Genomic DNA, 15,692 nt, shown 5'->3' with positions numbered 1-15,692 from the left:
GACGCGCGCCTGTGCACGAGCGAAAAACGTGCGCGTGCACAGGCAGATCCCAGATAAAGCCAGCTTCAGTTATCGAGTAGAAAACCAGCGTCGTAGTATCGGTTAACTAGATAGCTTTGATCCTGTTCAGTCAAACCAGATCAAAGGGACTTATCGCGGATCTGTTAAGATAGCTTCGTAGTACAGGCTACTGGTGTGAGTGACATGTTGTGGTCAGTGTGTTTTGTGTTCAGTGTGTTTTGTGGTCAGTGTTAGACGTGTGCGTACCTCAGGCGTAACATCTCGGGGAGCAAAGCCAGTTCCTCCTGTAGTGAGGATGAGATTCAGCTCCTGCTCGTCACACCAGTCCAACAGAGTTTCCTATACATATGTAGGCACACGCACACGCACACATACCACAACAAACAACAACAACAACAAACAAATTAGACCAGGAATACTATGGGACAGCAGGGAGGTCTGAAACGCTATTGGATAGCATAAGCCCGTGGTTCCCAAAGTGGGGTCCGCGGACCCCCTGGACATGGGCATGGATATTATTAGTAGTAGTAGTAGTATTTATTTACTCACTTTTTTTATGGTTTTATCCACTGGTGATTTTACCGGGGATACATGTAAATGGAAGCTGAGAGGATTAGGTCCGTCCGTCCGTCCGTCTCTCTCTCTCTCTCTCTCTCTCTCTCTCTCTCTCTCTCTCTCTCTCTCTCTCTCTCTCTCTCTCTCTCTCTCTCTCTTCTCTCTCTCCTCTCTCTCATCTCTCTCTCTCTCATCTCACTCTCTCTCTCTCTCTCAAACCCTTTTTACACAGCCTTGAAGCATCATTACGCCTCGCCTCCTGTTTCCCGCTCCATCGCTCACGGCCGCTCTGCTCCAGACCGCTCCCCGCTCGATTAGGGCTGCCACAAACGATTATTTTGATAGTCGACAAGTCACCGATTATTTCAACGATTAGTCGAGTAATCGATCATAAATTGCAGCTATCGCACAATTACTCAATCGCTCTGATTTAGCTGTCATCAGCTTCTAAATTTAGCTCAAGTTGTTTTAAGCATGTGCCAACTAAAGATAAAGACAATTAAGATGATAATTCACTAAAAAATAATCTTTTCATGAACTTTAAGGTTTAGAGCATGTAGCAGCATATTTATTTCTTGCATCAATGTACTTGCATGTAATAAATGTAATATAGTGCAAATTGCAAAACTGCAAAATAGTACACATTGAAATTGAAAACATATAGTGCAATGAAATATGTACTATCCATTGAATGAATAATGCAAAATAAAATTAGGGCACTACTACGTGGAATGGAAATGGAACCAAAAACTATTCACTATGTATGCAACCAAAATATCAACTAAAATAAATAGTTTCAGCACTCTTCTCAGGCATCAGACACATTATTAAATGTCGTAAGTAGAGTGCAAACTGCGGAGTAAAATGAGGTTTCCAGTATTCCCGTCAGCAACACAAGCTTAACGTTGCTATGATGACAACGTTACAGCAAGGCTTTTAACGTTAATAGCCTATAGCTAACGTTAGTAGCTCAAACTTAACGTTGCGGTTGGCAGTGAGCTAACAAGCTAATTAGCCTTTATCTCCATCATCGTCTGCATTCGCCACAACGTGCTTCCCTTTGAGATGCTCGGGCATCATACTCGTGCTGCCATGATAAGAGAGTTCAGCTTATTTAGCAGATTTTGCATTTCACATTATTGTGGGTGAAATTCTCCCACACTTTGGACGTATGAGGACGGCTAGACACAAGCTGCTTGTTTTTCTGGTCACGGTGATGTCACGTTTTCCCCGGGTGATGGGTACTGCGCATGTGCATCAAAGACAGGACAGAGACGCCTGGAGGCCAGGCCAGCCAGTGAGGCCATCGCAGGCAGCAGCTTCAGGGAAACAAAACAAACGTTTTTTTCTTTTTTCAGCAAAAAAAAACATGCGATGACGTCGACTACCAAATACGTCGGCGACGATTTTGGTCATCGACGTCATCGCGACTAGTCGACTAATCGTGGCAGCCCTACGCTCGATACAGATTTCACCCGCTCCCACACACCGCTGCGCTCAAAATAAAAAATATATATAAAAAGGCCAGGGCGTTTTAATTTGGGTTTTAAACGCCTGGCCAATGGGCATTGCTCACTACAAATATGCGCATAAGCGTGGGACGTACCTATCAAGTTTGGTAGCTGGTTTCTGAGCTACAGGAGGAACACACAGACAGACACACACGCACCCGTCCAAAAACATGATCTCCTCCGCCATTTGCCTGGCAGAGATAATCAATTACTTATAAATGCTGTCAAGTTGAGTTAAACTTGAAATAATTATCGGTTTATCGTATTGGTTATCGGCCAGGAGAAGCATATATTTATCGGTTATCGTATCGGCTGTAAAAATCCATATCGTGCATCCCTACTCTAAACACCTAAACGGGCGAGCAATATAACAATTCAGCCTCCTACAGTTGTTATGAAGGATGAAATTAGCTATATAGACCAAAAAACGTGTTTGAGTCCAAACTGTAAACATGCACTGTTAGAAAGTGGGGCATTTTAACACGGGGGCGAACAGGAACGACGCCACTTCCGGGTCCTGCCTCACGTGGCCATTCAAGGAACTACAGCTTTCAGGATCACTTCCGCGGCTTCCTCTGAAAACCCCAGAGCTAGCCCACTGGTCCTGATACGTGCTCAGGACACATTGAAGAAGTGTTACTCAACTGAGTGTTTGTGTTACTTCCATGCATCTTGGCCTTGGCCCAAATAGCCTGCAATTAATGACAAATCTGCACATTGTCAGTGCTACTGAGTACTATACAAACACTATAGGAAACACTGTAGTTGCATTACAGCACGTACCTTGATTTCATCCATCTCATCTGGAACGATCTTGTAGGCTGATATAACTCCGCCCAACCTGTGGGAGGAGATAAGTCACACAGCTAGAGTGAAGCGTGTGTATAGAGACACTGCATGAAATAGGCCACGCCCATCACGGGGGAAAGCTCTCCGTTCACTTCCACACACCAGCGTCATTTTCCTTGAATTAAACATAGCTAAAAGCTGTTGTGTGGTGGTGGGCTGCGCAGACAACAAATGTAAAAAAATCACCAGTTAAAGTTTTTTTGTACTCCCGAGCAAAACAAGGAAGCCATTGAGGATTGGCGAGAAGGAAAATGTGGATGTTGCTGTCAATGAAGTAAGTTGGAGTGTTCATCTTCCGTATATACGATCTTTGTCTGCAACACCCGACCATGCACGTGACATAGGAGAATGCCAGGATTGGACGGGAGTTTGTGTATTCCCCCGTTTTGGGCGTGGTTTCTGAATGAAGGCACGCTCCACAGTGTCTATGTGTGCCTGTTAGGGCTTGGTATGGTTTAAAAAATTACAATACCAGTACCAAGTGCTGCACGATTTGGGAGAAAGGTGCGATTAGCGATTATGGTGGACTATATTGCGATTTGCGATTGCGATATAATAAACAAATGGTATCTACTAGGGATGTGCTGCATGAGTTTTTGACGGTATGATAACCTTGGACAAAAATACCACGGTTTCACATATCACAGACTAAAATACATGAAATATATTACAATTTAAAATATATTAAAAACTAAATAAATAAAACAATTTGAAATACAATTATCTTTCAAAAAAATAAACATTTTGAGACATTTGCCTGTCCCAAACATGTAAAAAGAAACACCAGAAAAATAGAAACTGCACTGTGTTTTACAGCACATAGAAGATGGCTCAGACTGCAAAGTTAGTTACATGTCTGTCGAGTAATACAATGATACACCCCGTTTATTTCTGTTGTAGCGACAGATGGCCTTAAAGGCCACACTCACGTGACGCTTCTTTTTTTGAGAGAGAGGCGAGGTAATGTGCATCTGCAGACTTTATCTAGGGACCATGAAGGTGTCATGTGACAGACTACCTAGGAGCCTGGATGTGCTGCTGCTGGCAGCTGCGACAGTGTTTTATCTGCTAACAACCTTGTTAATCTCACAGCGCGTCATTACTCACTGTGCACTTAAACGTGCACTAGTTCTACATAAGCACCTGCAGCTCTCTCCTTATTTTACTGACGTTCTCACTAATCACACGGCTGTTTACATGCATGCATGTTATTAGCATAGCTAGCTGTTAGCAATCATGGATGTTCTCTCTCTCCCTCTCGGTAAGATGTTATATGTTTGTGAACCTTGCTGCGCATAACATTACTTATTTGCGGGAGTGCATGGGAGAATTCTCCCGCTAGTGTTGATACCATACCATGTCAATACCATAAAGGTATCGAGTACCGATACCCAGCCCTAGAGAGTGTGTGTGTGCGTGCATGTGTGTGTTTGTGCGTGCGTGCATGTGTGTGTGGCTGTGCATACACTCACAGTGAGGGGTCATGGACCAGGTCCTTTAAGTTGACTCCACTCCTATCCTCAGCCAAGTTCTTGAAACAGCTGTCACTGACTGGAGAGGAGAGGATTAAGGTTATAAATTAATAACAGCACAACTAGAGTATAATGCAGGCAAGCAGGGTTAAAGTCCCTGGAAACCAAAATCCACAAAAACGTTTCTAACTATGTTATTTAGGGTCTTATGTTAGTAATTTTGTGCCTCCGAAATTATTATACATTACTTTCAACCCAAAGCCTTAAAATCGCCACTTTTCTACAAGATTCTACAAAGTACTTCCTCATTGAAGACAGCAGTGCGCGAGGTGCTAAAACGCAGGAGCTTATGACGTCATAAGCTCTATATAACCTTTGTACACGCGCGCAATCCGCACCCACCTATGGCAAGTCCGTTCTTTGCCCCCAGTGACAGCGCTCCCTCGCTGTCCGTCTCCCTCTCACTCTGTGTGCCGTCTGCCAAGCGCTATGCTTATGAGATTAGCAAGGTGTCGGGTTTCAGGCGCTCTCTCTCTCTCTCTCTCTCTCTCTCTCTCTCTCTCTCTCTCTCTCTCTCTCTCTCTCTCTCTCTCTCTCTCTCTCTCTCTCTCTCTCTCTCTCTCTCTCTCTCTCTCTCTCGTCCCGAGAGAGAGAGCACAGAGTGGGAGACAGACACGCTGTGGGGGCAAAGAACGGACAGAGATCTCTTCCTCTCAGGAGCCGCGGAGCAACGCGCGAACACACACACACACACACACACACACACACGGTGTGTGCACTCATCTCTCTTTCTTTCTTTCTCCATTTCCCTCCCCCCCCTCTCTCTCGCGCTCTCCGAGAGACAGAAATTTCCCTGCTGTAGACTGGACACGCCCACACAGTCCGCGGGAGAAAGTACACTCTAAAAAATAATGAAATCTCATGAGTTTTGTCATGGCTGTCAAACCTAAATTTATATACTTTGCGACGTTCATCATCGTTCAAATTCGGCTGGTGGCTTATTAACATAGGATCCTGTGATGTGATGAACTCATCAGCGGGGCTGGTATAGCTAGTGTTTTCACCTTGTGTGTGTGTGTGTGTGTGTGTGTGTGTGTGTGTGTGTGTGTGTGTGTGTGTGTGTGTGTGTGTGTGTGTGTGTGTGTGTGTGTGTGTGTGTGTGTGTGTGTGTGTGACATCATGGCAAAATGTGGTCCTGGAGAGACCTATTGTAGTGGTAACTACCACAGAAGCCATTTTGAGTACTTTGGTGTTTATTAGAGATGCACCGATTGCCATTTTCTTGGCCGGTTCCGATTTCCGATTTTTGAATAGTCTGACTTGCCGATACCGATTTTGGCTGATTCCGATTTTCTTTCTAAGAACAATAATTGACGGGTTATTTTTTTTTACGTTTTTTTTTTTTTTTTTTTACTTTGCTTTAATAGAAAATTAAGATTCATGTCACATTTCTTATCATTTGCATGAGGTAGGACGATCTCACTCAAAAACATCTCAAAATAAGTGTTCCAGGTTACTGGACAGAGCTTTTCTTTTTTGTGTAAATACAATGAATATAAAACAATTAATTCCAGTATATCCCACAGCTATCATGCATTTACTTTTCAAAAAGAAAAAAGGTGCAACAGAACAGGGGCTTCAGATGGAAAGTAGCCTATGGCTGAATCTGTTACAAAGCATATCTTCCCCTATGGTGTTTAATGTTTTTTTTGTATATGTCCCTGCCAAATAAACGAATAAAATAAAATAAATAAACGTCAAAATGTTATCCATGGACAAGGAGTTTATAGCCTAGGTCTGGAGCCCAGAGACCTTCGAAGCCATGCCCACTCTACAGTTGTGGATTTGGCTGTTATTGAGTAGCCTAGATGAGGAAATTAGTTTGAGTTGACTCAGTTTGAATATCGTAGTTTACACACAGAGTCCGTTTTTTTAAATCTGCCTTTCGAAAAAAAAAATCTTCTCGCACAGAAAACCTTGCACACTGGTCCGATGCGTTTTATTATTATGTTCGTCGTTTTATTCGCAATACGAAAACAAATAGTCCTCTCCTGTATCCACGTTACAATGTGACTGACAGATAGCAGCAGCAGCAGCAGCAGGCAGCGGTGATGTGGACTGCAGCTGGTCAGGGAAGAGGGGCCAGTGAGGTGAAGCAAGCCGCTCAGACTGGAGTGGACTCCAACCTACCCTGCCCCTCCGCGGCTTATTTTCGACTTGCATGTTTGACAAACTGCAAGCTTTGTATCGTCTTCACTGACGGTGAAAAATGTCCACACCGACAAAGACATGCTGTGGCATGTGTGTAGTGGCTGCTTTTGTTTTGGCTGCAACTCATCCGTCTCGGTCTCGCTGCTTTCGGGTGCGCGCAAGTCACGTGAAAATCGGCTCACAGAATCGGCTATTTAGAGTGACCGGCGCAGATCACCGGTCGAGGGCGATCATGTGGAAATCGGCCATTTCCGGTCACGTGCCGATCGATCGGTGCATCCCTAGTGTTTATATGTCTGTCTGTCTGTGCCTGTGGACAGATTTTGTGAACACGATAGCGTAATTTTTTTTGCAAGATGCAGTCATGAAACTTTACAGGTGTGTAGTTGAAATCAAAGTGAAGGTAGAGTTCGAAAATGGCCATGATCCAAGCAAGGGGACCTGACCCGGTTAGGGTTAGGCCACTTTGACTGAATGAAGCCAGTATGCCTGCTTCCGCTCCAAAATGAATATGACAAAATGTCAGCAGCTAATATATCATGTCTGAACGATGGCTAACATGGCCAATAGGGCTGTGGCGATTCACTTATCTCCCGATTCGATACTATCATGATTCTTGGGTGCCGATTCGATTTATATTGCGATTCTTAAGTATTGCGATTCTACGATTATTGCGATTCGATATTACGATTTATTGCGATTTTTGTTTATTTTTTTCTTTTATTTTTTCAGTTTGTTTGCTTTTTTACACTAGATTAGAACATGGGAAAAGTTGAATCATACACTAGAGACTGTATATTATATCATGAGTAGGGCTGGGCGATATAGTTAAAAACAGGGGCGGACTGGGATCATAATTCAGGCCGGGCATTAGATACCAAGCAGGCCAGGCCGATATGGGCCGACACGCGTGAAATTTGGGCCGTTTGAAGCCCAATTTGGGCCGTTTGACTTTGAAGCCAGATTTGGGCTGTTTGAAGTCCAATTTTACAATGAGATGCACCCACTTTAACCCTGAAGTGTAATTATTACTTCAGAGTTCAGACTAACTAATAAAGTAATAAAACCACTAGTAAACCAGTAGGCGGCGTCTGGCCTGCTGTTCAGTGAGTAAAGGTAAAGCAGCAGTCTGTCCAGGCTGCTGTGGTAAAGCAGCGGTCTGTCCAGGCTGCTGTGGTAAAGCAGCAGTCTGTCCAGGCTGCTGTGGTAAAGCAGCAGTCTGTCCAGGCTGCTGGTAAAGCAGCAGCCTGGGCAGACTGCTGTGGTAAAGCAGCTGTCTGTCCAGGCTGCTGTGGTAAAGCAGCAGTCTGTCCAGGATGCTGTGGTAAAGCAGCAGTCTGTCCAGGCTACTGTGGTAAAGCAGCAGTCTGCCCAGGCTGCTGCGGTAAAGCAGCAGTCTGTCCAGGCTGCTGTGGTAAAGCAGCAGTCTGTCCAGGCTGCTGTGGTAAAGCAGCAGTCTGTCCAGGCTGCTGTGGTAAAGCAGCGGTCTGTCCAGGCTGCTGTGGTAAAGCAGCAGTCTGTCCAGGCTGCTGTGGTAAAGCAGCAGTCTGTCCAGGCTGCTGTGGTAAAGCAGCGGTCTGTCCAGGCTGCTGTGGTAAAGCAGCGGTCTGTCCAGGCTGCTGTGGTAAAGCAGCAGTCTGTCCAGGCTGCTGTGGTAAAGCAGCGGTCTGTCCAGGCTGCTGCGGTAAAGCAGCGGTCTGTCCAGGCTGCTGGTGGCTCCTCTGCACGACACGGAGGCTAACATCACTCAGCTAAGCTGCTGTAGCTAAAACAACTGCAGAATGCAATACATTTCCCATTGGCCTTGCTTGCTAATTGCGATTTGTGGCTAATACTGTTATCGTATAGCGCTAGTTAGTTAAACCCCTGCAGCGGTCAAAAAGAGCCTCGAAATCTATTTGAGTAAAAACAGCTTCGACAGCGCCCAACAGAGCAGGTCTGCAGGGACATGAATAATGCAGCTGATGTAGTGAACTAGCCGAGCTAACGCTAACCTTGCTAGAAAATGTCAACTGCATCAAGCTAGCCACAAAGAACACAATCAGCTCGGAAGAAAGGACATTCTGTCGTCAAAATAAAAGCAGCAATGTTGCAAATCGTCGCAACACTCGTCAATTAATGTGTTACTTTGAAAGTCCTTACCGGAGGTCCAGTATTTTTTATTCTGTCTGACTTGACACTGACAAAATATCTTCAACACTATCACAGTAAATAGCACGACCAATTCCCGCATGCACATATACAATAAACAAAAACGACAAAACACCTATTATCGTTGGTTAGATGCTTATTTCACATCTGTCCGACCTGTCAGAAGGCAGGCAGCTAACGTTTGAGCAATGACAGTCAACGGTAGCGGTTAGCATATGGCTAACGCTAGCTAGCTCTGCAGCGAAGACAGCTCGTATCGTGACACCGACAAGCACAGGTCACCTGTGGCCAAAAGCTCCACAAGGTCAATATGACGAGGCGTTATGGTGCATTATCACAGCGTGTCTCACCCGTCAGGATGCCCACCCGGGTCTGCTGCTCGTGGTTGGTGAGCACCATCCCGTCCGCCGCCATGTTTACAACCTCTGTCTGTCTGCACTCAGTCAGCAACCTGTCTGTCCGCACACAGTCTATGGTCCGACTCCGCACAGGCAACCTCTGTCTGCACTCTAACAACAACCTGTCTGTCTGCACTCTCTGAGAGCAACCCCTGTCTTAGTATCTGCACTCTGAGCAACCTGTCTGCACTCTGACAGCAACCTCTGTCTGCACACTGACTGTCTGCATTCTGACAGCAACCTCTGTCTGTACATTGACTGTCTGCACTGACAGCAACCTCTGTCTGCACACTGACTGTGTGCACTGACAGCAACCTCTGTCTGCACACTGACTGTCTGCACTGACAGCAACCTCTGTCTGCATTCTGACAGCAACCTCTCTGCACACTGACTGTCTGCACTGACAGCAACCTCTGTCTGCATTCTGACAGCAACCTCTGTCTGCACACTGACTGTCTGCACTCTGACAGCAACCTCTCTCTGCACACTGACTGTCTGCACTCTGACAGCAACCTCTGTCTGCACACTGACTGTCTGCACTGACAGCAACCTCTGTCTGCATTCTGACAGCAACCTCTGTCTGCACACTGACTGTCTGCACTCTGACAGCAACCTCTCTCTGCACACTGACTGTCTGCACTGACAGCAACCTCTGCCTGCACTCTGACAGTAACCTCTCTCTGCACACTGACTGTCTGCACTGACAGCAACCTCTGTCTGCATTCTGACAGCAACCTCTGTCTGCACTCTGACTGTCTGCATTCTGACAGCAACCTCTGTCTGCACACTGACTGTCTGCACTTTGACAGCAACCTCTGTCTGCACACTGACTGTCTGCACTCTGACAGCAACCTCTCTCTGCACACTGACTGTCTGCACTGACAGCAACCTCTGTCTGCACACTGACTGTCTGCATTCTGACAGCAACCTCTGTCTGCACACTGACTGTCTGCATTCTGACAGCAACCTCTGTCTGCACTCTGCCAGCATGCACTCTGTTCCAGATGTTTTTATCTGTTCCATGGTTATTGTGTTCATTAATTTTGCATTGTCCCGTCTAAATAAATAAATCAAATCAAATCAAATCTGTCTGCACTCCGACAGCAACTTCTGTCTGTCTGCACACTGTCTGTCAGCAACTTCTGTCTGTCTGCTGTGCACCCTGGGCCCTCAGAGGTAGCTGCGACTGTGCTGTGCTGCTGCACCTGGAGTGTACAATAATTAGAGTATTAGTGAGCAATGCATAATACACAAACATTCTCCAATCAGAAGTAGGCTACTCCCTTCTTTGATTATCTTTAAAGGGCTTGTACGGAGTGCCCTGAAGGAAAAATGTTGCTGTTTTATGTGACCTTGACTTGAAATGAACTGTGTTACAATACGGATACCATTACTATCTCCCATGGAGATATAGGGATGCTATCTCCCATCTTGTATCACCTCCTCCTCCATGGAGACTTTTTGTATTGTATGTAGAATTTTATGTGAGCCTTTATGTATTATGTAGCCGTACGGTAGCATAATACAGTACCATTACATTATGTACCATTTTATTCACGTGAAACCGTTTTTATGTGCTGCTTTCTTGACCAGGACTCACTGGAAGAAGAGATATCTCAATGTCCTGGATAAATAAAGGATAAATAAAAAATAAATTAATAAAAATTCATGGCCTCATTATTCTCATTATTCTTTCATGCTGAGAGGTTACAAAAAAAGTCTAAAAAATGCTACATTACTGCAACAGGAAGTAATCTACCTCCTATCTTGATGTCTTTTGCCCCTCCCTTTAATACATTCCACTAATTTAATCTCAAATACCAAAATAGGTCTCAGTTAAAAAAAAAAAATCTCAATGAAATGTAAATCATAAAGTGAAAATTCCAGTGAAATAATAACTACAGTAGCCTACTTACTATAAAAGGTGAAAATTCCAATAAAATCTAATATAGGCTAGGCCTATATCTATTTGTATAAGGGATAATAATATCAATGGCCAGCCTGCACTCCTTTTATACGCAAGGTTACCTCCCCTATCCAGGGGCCCATTTTGTATGGTGTGTGCGGCCGCGGGGGAATCGAACCCATGACACATGCCAAAGTCTAAAACAAACGGTAACGACCAGTCGGCCAAGGGGACTGTAGGTGAAATTCGCAGCCGCTCAGACGTCGTAGTGCCACTGCGCATGCGCATGCAGCTCGGAAGCTGTCAGTGTCATAGCAACCATCTTCAGGCAGACAACATGGTGAGTGTTAGTGCCCGCTGTGTTCAAATCTTTTCCTCTCCTTTTTTAGCTCATTTATGTTCAGCCAATCAATACTATAACCACCTCTAACCATTACTTTAACGTTACCAAGCATGTGTCGACTACGTGTCTGACAGCTAGGTTGGCGTTAATGTGATGGTGGTTTAGCTGTGAGCTAGCCTGAGCAGCTAATTGGCTAGCCCCCTTTCACGACTGTGTTCTCACTCTGTAACGGTCACCTAACGTCATTAGTGTAGTGCAGTGTAGTGCCAAGGACGATTCAGCGTGGCATCACATCACAACAACAAAAGCATTTCCGGGTGCCACTGCAACAGTTATGAAATAAAGCTCTGGTGTATAATACATAATGTATGTAGTGTTACAGTTGTGAACTGTTTTGCAGTTTTAAAATAAGTGTGATATTTACTAACTACAGCCTGCTAGAGTGAGACACACTCAAGGCTGGCTCCATAGGGAGCCAGGCTGAAAAAAAGTATAAAACATAAAATGTGATTTCTCAAACAGTACAAAAGACAAATTAAAGCTGAATTAAGGTGATAGAGTCCTAAAAGTGGTCCGGTCACACGTTTAAAGTTTAAATGGAGTGTCTAGCTGCTGCTTAAAACCAACGGCAGTTGCCCTCAGAAGCTGTTGAAGCCGTTTCTTTACAAACATGCTGATCCCATCCCTCGTATAGACTGCTTTTGCCTGGGTCCAGACTGTCCAGACCTTTGAATCTGCACAGAGTTGAGTTTGGCTGTTAATGAGTGTACGAGCTGAATATCAGGCTAGGTATACTACCCTTTTTTTAAGCAGCCTGTCCAGCAATGGATAAACGCCCTGTGTTATAAACAGTGACATGTAAGCCTACTCTTGCATATTTAGTTCACCCCAAAAATGGGCCAGTTACGTATTGGCCCATTGTAGGCCTACTGCTTGACTTCAGGGAGTCAGATGACCTAACCTGGAGGGGGGTGTGTTGGTCATTTCAGACCACATGGCTCTGACATCACTCCTTATCACAAGGATGCCAGTTAGGAGATGACATCACTCGTATGACATCAACAACATCTTTAGCAAAATGTCATTCATTTGGCCGCATTGAGTGAGCTGTACTCTGCTGGCACGTCTCCTCTAATCTGTGACTCCTGCCTCCATGTGGCTCTGTTAAACACATCAGTGCATGGATTCAGAAGCGACAGGAGTGATCACTTAATGCCTGGCCTAGGCCCAAAATACATAGCTGAATTGCTCCCACGCTACGAACCGTCTAGAACTCTTAGGTCAACAGGGTCCAGCTTATTAACTGTCCCTAGGATCAAATCAAATCATGGGAAGGCTGCATTTACCCACTATGCTTCTGCTAGCTGGAACAATTTGCCTGAAGACCTCAGATCTGCCCCAACCTTACTTACTTTTAAAAATAGACTGAAGACTTTACCGTTTACCGTCGCTTTTAACTGCTGACAGCTACTACTATGCAAACCCGATGAGTCCTCTATAAGTTTTAGCTCTTTCTGCAACTGCTGCGCCTGTTGCTTATTGCACTTTTTATACTCTTTTTTTTTTTTTTTTTAAGTTCTATTTTATTTCTTCCTTTCGTTTATTTTCCTGTCAACCATTTTATGTGCTTAATGCACTTTTTATACTCTTTTTTTTTTTTTTTTTTTTAAGTTTTGTTGTGATGCTTATAAATGTCCATTTTACTCTCTTCTTTTCTTTTCTTTTCCTGTCAACCATTTTATGTGAAGCACTTTGAATTGCCTCTGTGTATGAAATGTGCTATACAAATAAACTTGACTTGACTTGACTTGACTGTATAGGCTGCACCTCCGCAAATTATTTAGCTAAAGATCATATTTAGAGTTAATCAAACAATAGATAGCTACATTTTCCCTCACTTTCTTTGCCCTAGGTAGCAATAGTTACACTATAGGCAATACAGGGGGTTTAGAAGAGGGTTTACTCAATGCTGACAGAAAAATACACCACTGGTAACGTCAACTGCAAGTTAATCTAACGTAACTCATTTGCTCTCTTTAACATAACGTTAGATGACCTTGGTTTTCTCCTGAAGTCAGTAACGTTAACGTTAACTCTGTGTGTCCTGTTTTATTGGGAGAAATGGATTCATGTGAAGAAGCCAAAAGTCACCTTTTCGTGTCTAACAAACTCATGTCATGTGTCCTGGCTAAAGTAACAAACTCATGTCATGTGTCCGTCATGTGTCCAGGCTAAAGCAACAAGCATCAAAGAAGCACTGGTCAAATGGGTAAGTGGCATCATGCAGACACAGCTGAGAGAATGGATAGAATGCAGTAGAGTACCACAGGAATGAGTCTGGAAGACCTGGATGTTATTAGCACTTCTGGGTTCCTTTGTCTAAAATTCTATGGGATTATGAAACAGCAAAGTTTGTGTTCGGCAAGATAATCTTCATAAATGAGGACCACTTTTAGTTTTAAGGGACCATGATGGAAATAAGTGTATACACTTATGTTATCCCTTAGATTTAGTTGTTCTTCGTCCAGAATAAAGTCAATCAATCAATTCTTGAAGCATAAATGCTTTTTTTTTAAATCATGATTTTCAGAAAATGCTTCAAAAGGCATAAAAGGGGTCCTCATTTGTGAAGACTATCCCGTTTCATCCACTGAACCTACTAGCACAACTACTCATCCTGTTTCATCCACTGAACCTACTAGCACAACTACCGGTACTCAGACTTCAGTCTTTCCCCTGGATTTGTTTTCTTACAATGGCAGCATGGTCTGGGAGAGAAACATGCACACAGCAGTTCCTATATTATCCTATATTAAATGATTGAATGATTATAGAAGTATTATAGATGGTTTTAACTTGACAACAAAAACATTCTAAATTGAACCCCCGCTCACTTCCTGATGCAGTGTTTGCTATGGACATAAAAGAAAAAAAAACATTCAAGTGCAGGACTGACCATTCCGTGAAAACCGTCTATACAGCTGAGCGGCGAAAACAAAAGTAACGATGTCAAGTGAATATTTCTGCAGTTTGCCGAATGCTGAGAAAAAGGAAGTGCTGTGGGGTTGCGCTCTGGTGAAAACCGTCTATAGGCAGCAGTGTCTGTGTTATTATCCTATAGTAAATGACTGAGTGATTATAGAAGTATTATCAGATTCTTCAAGAAGAATCTGATGAAGGTCGTTGGACCGAAACGTTATTCTTTTGTTTAATAAACTTTTAATTGCAAGTGGAGACAGTGTGCGGGAGTTCTCATTTTTGATTATTGTAAGGATAGCCATGGCTTACCATGGCAGCCGCTCACCACAGTAGATACAGGGGAAACACTGGACTTCTACCTGACTTCAACCTCTGTCTGTCTTTTTAGTCATAAAAGAAACACCTAGCTAGCGTAAGCTAGACTTTGTTACCTTACAGATGTGGCGACACATAGATCATACAAATAAATGAATGAAAACTAAGAAGACAATGAAAAAAGTCACGGAGGGGATCTGCGTTTCAGCAACATATGTGCCTAATTTAATATTTTGCATATTTGTGTAATATAACAACATTACATATCCATAAATAAAGGAACACAACCAAATCTAAAAGGGAAAATTATGGAAGAAAAAGTTATTTTCATTCTTTGGCTGCTGGGCCAGTGATAAGGGGCCAGTAAAACTCTGATCTACTGGTCAAGTGTAGCCTGGGTAAACCCAGCCTCCACGTGACCTCTATCTATGTGCTATCAATCACAAGAGTCTGGACGCTGACTGATAGCACATAGATAGAGGTAGTGTAATTTGATAGTATTTTTAACGAATTTAATAACGTTATGGGATGTGAGATGATGCTTATGTGATACATAAGTAGCTTTCAAGTTCAGTCGGCAGTTTGTTGCAAATTGTGTGTTAGGCTACAGCGCCATCCTGTCGTGTTCAGAGGATGGGGCACTGTGATGCTTAATTAAACAGCTGTGCAGGTTGGGCAGCGGGTTAATTTACAACATGTCAAGTCAAGTTTATTTGTATAGCACATTTCATACACAGATGCAGTTCAAAGTGCTTCACATAAAATGGATGACATAAGAAAAAATAAAAAAGAGGATCAAATAGATATTTCACAACAGCTTTGTCTTTATACTGTAGTTTGGGCGCCAAGCATACCCTCTACTGGTACCTTGCGTCTTCTGTTGCCTGTACATGCCACAGCATTGGGTTTGCATAAAATCAGATAGAGGCAATTCAAAGTGCTTCACATAAGATGGTCGACACAAGAAAAGAAGAGAATAAA

General features: G+C 43.7%; 1 protein-coding gene across 1 annotated transcript in view; it reads right to left on the bottom strand.

The window, feature by feature from the left end:
* The window catches only part of gphna (gephyrin a), a 66,548-nt gene extending 57,350 nt beyond the window's left edge, over nt 1-9,198 (bottom strand). The window contains exons 1-4 of the mRNA XM_083634007.1: nt 9,121-9,198; nt 4,409-4,487; nt 2,871-2,928; nt 268-360 (exon numbers count right to left, since the gene is read on the bottom strand). Of these exons, the coding sequence (XP_083490133.1) occupies nt 268-360; nt 2,871-2,928; nt 4,409-4,487; nt 9,121-9,184 (294 nt within the window). The 5' untranslated portion in view covers nt 9,185-9,198. The remainder of the gene's footprint in view (nt 1-267; nt 361-2,870; nt 2,929-4,408; nt 4,488-9,120) is intronic.
* Between the last annotated feature and the right edge of the window lie 6,494 nt (nt 9,199-15,692).

Source organism: Poromitra crassiceps (assembly GCF_964638095.1).
Source record: "Poromitra crassiceps genome assembly, chromosome: 3".
Classification (NCBI taxonomy): Eukaryota; Metazoa; Chordata; class Actinopteri; order Beryciformes; family Melamphaidae; genus Poromitra; species Poromitra crassiceps.
This window is presented reverse-complemented; position numbering and strand designations above follow the sequence as displayed.